The 6,590-nt window shown below is 34.4% G+C and overlaps 1 protein-coding gene across 30 annotated transcripts in view; it reads left to right on the plus strand.

Annotated features, from left to right (window-relative positions):
- LOC139977098 (uncharacterized) overlaps positions 1-3,632 on the plus strand; it is a 45,935-nt gene extending 42,303 nt beyond the window's left edge. For 20 of the 30 annotated variants that reach the window (XM_071986145.1, XM_071986150.1, XM_071986153.1 and 17 more), the window contains 3 exons: positions 437-457; positions 972-992; positions 2,215-3,632. In XM_071986145.1, coding sequence (XP_071842246.1) covers positions 437-457; positions 972-992; positions 2,215-2,250 — 78 coding nt within the window. In that variant the 3' untranslated portion in view covers positions 2,251-3,632. The remainder of the gene's footprint in view (positions 1-436; positions 458-971; positions 993-2,214) is intronic. The other 10 variants (XM_071986151.1, XM_071986155.1, XM_071986164.1 and 7 more) reach the window with 1 other exon arrangement.
- The last annotated feature ends 2,958 nt before the right edge of the window (positions 3,633-6,590 follow it).

Genomic DNA, 6,590 nt, shown 5'->3' on the forward strand with positions numbered 1-6,590 from the left:
GTTTATACCCTTCTTGTGCCTTTCAAACTTTACTGGTTCTGGCTATTTTAGAGACGATAGAAACGAAAAAGCAAACAACTCCTTGAAAAGTGCAATGATCCATTGCTTCCGTTACAGGCTACTGGAGATGAAGCTTGTCTGAAAACACTCCACTTTTAAAGAAAGGGGAACAAAAACTAGCACGCAATTCAAAACAGACCCATTGAAATAAGCAAGGGTCTGAGTTTTAGGCAAAATATACAATTTCAATTGATTTGAGTTTAGGCTTGAACGTCAAACACACCTGCACTCGCCCAATCTTGTATGATATCGTATATTTTAGTGACATCATTCTTTTAAACGGTTTCCAAATCACAGTATTCAGCGCAGTGTGTATTCTCATATCTGTGCAATATTGGCTTCTTTATTTTTTTCGATGCACGTTCTTCCCTGACAGGTGGAAGAACCACAACAGAAGGTAAGAAATGACTTTTCATTAATGCTGACTGTTCTGTTTACCAACTTAGATTTCATAGTGGGATAATCCAGATAAAAAGAATCCATAATCCTTTAAAAAAAAATTCGTGTTGACTGTATTGGGTTAATTTAGTCACAACTTGTAGCCTATATATAGAGTTTGCTTATAACATTATTTGTTATTCATACTTTTAAATTGAGTTCTTCCACTGGCGTCGAAACGCCGACAAAGGAAGAAAAGTTGGAATCATAGCTCAACACATTTAACTTACATATTATTTGAATACTTGAATATTGGAATAAGCAAGGTCCTGAGCTCTAGGCAAAATATAAATTCAATTTATTTGAATGTAAGCTGGAACGTCAAACACACCTGCACTCGCCCAATCTTGTATTTTAGTGATATCATTAAGTTAAACGGATTTCAAGTCACAGTATTCGGCGTAGTGTGTATTCTTAAATCTATGTTTTTGTAACTTCTTCTTTTATGTCAATGCACGTTCTTTCCCTGACAGGTGGGAGAACTACAACAGATGGTAAGAGAAGACTTTTCATTAATGCTGAGCATAATATTGAACTACTAAATTTATAATTAGAATAAACGAGATTAAAGCACACAACACAATTATTGTTACCTTGGATTCGTTCTGAATTTATCATTTTTATTTAAGTAACAAAATTTCTGCTTATAACATTTATGCGAAACGCTTTAGGTTATCTTTGTTGTAACTTTGTGTCCAACTGACCGATACACGTAATATTGTCGGGGTTTCACTCGCGTCAAAAATTAGTAAAATGTTTAATCGTGAATCACCAATTATCAGTCTCTGCATTTTGCCTCAGAGATCGATCGGCTTCTTTACCAAGCCTGCTATCATCGCATTCTCAAGCCTTAGTTTGTGTGACTGTGGCGCTACCATTTCTGACATAACAGTCTGATTATAAATATCCCTATATGCTCTTTGTGCTCTGTGAAAGTATACATTAAAATGTATGACTATGAGCATTATTAATTATTGACTAGATTTTCACTTCATTTACCAGTTCAATAACAATAACTATTTTTTCAATAAACAGGGCACAAGAGTGTCGGTCGTTGCATTTTAGCTGTCAACAATATCCTAAAGTGCATTTTAGCTTTATACAATATCCTAAAGTGCATTTTAGCTTTTTACAATATCCTAAAGTGCATTTTAGCTTTTTACAATGTCCTAAAGTGCATTTTAGCTTTTTACAATATCCTAAAGTGCATTTTAGCTTTTTACAATATCCTAAAGTGCATTTTAGCTTTTTACAATATCCTAAAGTGACTGCAATTTATTCACATGTTCATTTCTAACAAGGGCTGCATTGTATATTTTTGAGGAAGAACAAGGATTTTGGAAAATATATCAATTAAGGCTATTTTTTGTATGATGATATTTATACTGGAAAGTAATGACTCATTTCAATCATCCTTTTGTGTATACCATACAAATAGCGATGCTTACACACCAGTAATTTAATAACCCTCAATTAGCGTAAGGATGTTTGTGGTTACAAAACTATGGCTGTTCCTGATGAACAAGGATTGTGTGACCGTTTTATCCAATAAAGGATGGTTTGTGCTAAACACACCCGTTTTATTTTTTATGCATTCTTATTTTTCGTTTTGAGCGAAGGACTTTATAGTGAGTACATAAAAATCATATTCCGATGACAGAATGAATAATTGTGATCATTTGAAAGTAATACATTTACTCTCTGATTTAATGACAGGATGATGCAATGGATTTTGAAAGTGGCAGCCAGTGACCTTCCTCAATGTTGCTGATCAGAGATTTACATAAAATGAATGATTTGTTACTTTCTCTCTCTTTTAAGCCGCAATAAAGCCGTAATTAAACCATTTCTTTAAAATTGTTATTGACATTATAACTTGATCAATTTTCAACAAACATAAAACTTTGGTTTAGTAAGTTGTTACATGTTAGCAGAGAACTATAGTTTTCCATTATTTGAAAGTGATTTTTCTAAAATGTAGTGAATCTATTATTTGTAGTTCTCGTTTCTTCCAAATTTCATTTACGGAACTAACTTAGTATCCACAACCTAACTTACAGATAAAAGTACAAAATGATGATTCAGTTAAAATTGACGAATTCTGCAAAGATGTTATTTAACACCTTTTTAATGTACTGCGTATGTTGAATCGGATTCGGACAAATTCTAATACCAATGGCTCCTTGGCCTGCTAACCTTTTACTTTACATCACTGTTATATATCTTGTCTACTATATACATCATTTTTAATATTTGTTTATGTAAAATATATTTCCTTGACTTCTTTCATGCCACTATTTGACTTGTGATACATTGCGGGAAATAAAACAAGAAACTCACGATTTGACTAAGCTCAAACATTTCTGTGGTACTTTACAAAATTAGATGAAAGACGTTCTTCAGTCTAAGGTTATAGTCATGATATCGTTCACAAATGGAAGGTACTGTAGAAAAATAGTAGCTAGCATTCTAACATCATTAAACCACAACATTGTGTTATCAATTGCAACTTTCATTCTTAAAGATTTTGCGTTGGGTTGTTTTTTTTTCCACATGCGTGTTAATTGTTATCATTACAATCTTGCGTGACCTTATAGAAAGTGTAAGTTGTCAATATTGTGTATTCTTGATGTTATACTGGGGAGCCCCATTTGACTGGGGGAAACACTGAAACGGGAGTATAATGTCAGATATGTTGTTTTGGATATCCCGTTACAGTTATACATTTTAATGTTTTTCTCTACAAGTAATAAAAAGCAACTGGAATATTATAGCGGCAATCAAATGTTCACAGAACCATAAGTTTCTGAAAATAGGTCTAGCATTAAATGTTGAGATGATCCCTGAATGTTATTTATATAGGAATCCAAGTACTGAATGTTCTGGTAATTCCTGAATGACATGATTCAGCTCAATGGGTAATCCTCATGTTTATAGGTCACGTGATCTTTGCCGCTCAATATGCACGAACGTTTATATATTCGCATGCTCGTTCTACGTTTACTATAGTAGCCTAAGTCATAAGTACATATGCACTCCCTATTTCTTTTGAATCATAGTTACCTTATAATTACTCAAATATAATAGTAAATCATGAACATATATGAATACTTGCAATAAAGGGATAATAATCACTTAAGAATATGGTGCAATGTCTATCCTTGTTCCGAGTGACTAAAATACCATCATGTTTGGATTGTTCTTACGTCTTCTTCTCAAAACTTGTTGAAGAGAAGAGTAAGGATGTGACTGAACACGGAACGGCTTCCTAGCTTGATGTCTCAGAAACTTGTGTTTTAGAAACGGAAAGCTATTTTGTTGAAATGTAGCTGTAGGAAGAACAGAAGTTGAAAGTAGTTACAATAAATTCCCAAGAACTACCTTCCAAGGATAGAGTTTCGGTGAGAAATGCCAGCACCACTATAGCTATCTATGTATAAACATGAAAATGTACGGGCATTGTGCTAATATTGCATAAGATACCATTTCGATAATCCCTTCAAACATATATTAACTTCATTTCTCTGTTCCACTGGTCCCACTGTAGGAAGATACAGTGCACATACCAACATGACATTTGTTTGTTACAGTTATGTAGCGTGGTTGCATTTCACATCCATCCATATTGATTTCGTTTTGTTATACATGAGGCTTAATCCAAACTCCATTCTATTTGCGCTGCCAAAGAAGGATTTCTCTCATCACAAAAACACAGTGTTAAATAAACAGTATCCGCCAGATCGTTAGCTGAGACATTTTATTTGCCCAACAGGGTGCTGTATACCGCACCAACCAACCTCGGTCCTATATACATTTTCGATTATTATACATATTGATTCCATTTGTTCTAAGTTTAATATCCTGTCTGCAGTATCTAAATTTACGACATTTCAGTAATACATTTTATACGCCTGCTCACAACAAAAAAACGAACTAAGCGATTTAAAATGTAGGCGTTGGCTAAGAAGATCCATTATTGAACAATGCAAACAAGTTGAATATGTTTTTGTTGTAGGCAATCAGCAAAATAATCCAAATAATTCAAGAAAGTTAAGATTGTAAGGTCGTACAATGCACATGTTTGTGTTTACCGATTCGCAATATATTTCAGCCCATGACTCTTATCAATGTAAATGTATATACTTACTTTTGGTTTCAACGCTTCGTCCTCTTCTTTGTTTGTTAAGTTGTTAAACCAAAGCACCTAAAATTTCCTTACATTTTGTTTTTAAATTTGTTGAATAGCCCGTTCATGCAGGTTTTGTACGTTTATGTTTTACCAACTCAGAATTTGGACTTGTGTTCACCCACAGATCAAGACTACCATCGTAGTTTTGCACTGTAAGACGTGGTAACGGGTTCCCTATCTTAACGTAGGTATAGTGTTCCGCAAGTATTGACATTGTCAGATTAAATAGGAGGTCTACACGCTGGTATTGAGATCATTGTTCGAAACGAATATGATCAATTAATGTAAATTGCATGTACGTGAAGCATGCTTATAGTATACAGGATTCTCGAGTTACATAACCTATTAATCTGTTTCAACCTTCGCTAACACAGATTCAGCTCTACATTGAACAGCAGACTTACCTTTATCTTAACCTCATCTTTACTTAAATTGCACTGAAATTGCTCCACACCTTGCATAGGTTACCATATTGCTGGGTGAACGGGTTCAAAGAGAACATATGAGCAATACACTTCAAACTTGATGGATATATGCCAGAGAGTAGATTGGTGATGACGTCTTATAATCACACATTATAGACGTTCGAAAAAATGACCCAAACCGTCACTATCTTGCAGGAACCTAGACTTGCAATGTCTATGACGTATTCAGCAATGTACATTTCGAAGTTCGTGACTTCAATGGAGTTGAAAAGCTCAACAAAGTGTGTCATAAACTGTTACTAAAACTTTATAAGTTTCATCTGCATTTCAAAACTTGGTGGATTTATGCCTGTGACTGGGACGATGTGCCGCCGCGATGGATGACAGCATATGTAAAAGCTCAGAAATCGTACAACCGAAAGATGGGATGAGATATGCAACGCGTACTTATTATGCAAATGTAATTCGTTTATGCGCTATCTTTGTAAATTGTAAACGTTTTCCGACTTTGTCATATAATGGAGAATTTAAAACAATATCACTGGTATCATAAACATCATGTTTCAGAAAGTTCATAATTAACTGATATCTGAGATCAAATTGCATTTCTAGATTTTTTAACAACATCAATATTCTCCTGATAAGTGATGAATAAATATATTTAGAGAAAAGTTGTCTCGTGAAATTAAACTGTGGCAGGAAGGCTACAGAGTAAAATGGAAAATCACTCACCTTCTACGATTATATTCCAACGGCAAACACCTGAATTTACTACAATTTTGAATTCTTTTACACAACTGTATTTTCCATTATCCCTGGCACTAACATTCATAATTTCTAGAATGGCGGTGACATTGCTCTCTTGTTTGTTTATTGTGTACATACGGTCACTGTCGTTCAGGGATATGGACTTCGATGGATCATGTTGAACCAACGTTTCCCCATCCTTTTTCCATGTAAATACATACTCAGTAGAAAGAGGAAATGGGCAAATTATCGTCGTAGAAGAACCAACATGAGTAACTAGCTTCTGCGCTTGAGTTGCGCTTTGTAATTCTGATGACAAATTACAGAAACAAGTATTATCTGTAAAACATGGTAGAAGACAACATTTGCTAAATTGGTAAAACACCCACTTCTAATGTGTACATAGTTGATGATCAAAATCACTTATGATCACTTACATGCTTATTTTAAGCTACTTCTTAGAAAAAAGTGGCATTTCACTACGATAAAGATTGGAGAAGAGTATAACAACGTCCTTTTGAGTTCCCTCTCTTTACTTACCTGATACCACCGGCTTCAATCCAGCAATTACCATGACTGGGAAGATCCTTGATATCATATATAAACCAATGAGGAACATTTCTGTAAGGAGTACGGTGATCACACCGAATAGTTGCGTCGATATAATGTTTCTGAAGTTTAACTTCTTAATTCTGACTGGTTATTTCTATGACGTCTTCATTGCCCACAGC

The sequence above is a fragment of the Apostichopus japonicus genome, chromosome 12 (genome assembly GCF_037975245.1).
Source record: "Apostichopus japonicus isolate 1M-3 chromosome 12, ASM3797524v1, whole genome shotgun sequence".
Taxonomy (NCBI): Eukaryota; Metazoa; Echinodermata; class Holothuroidea; order Aspidochirotida; family Stichopodidae; genus Apostichopus; species Apostichopus japonicus.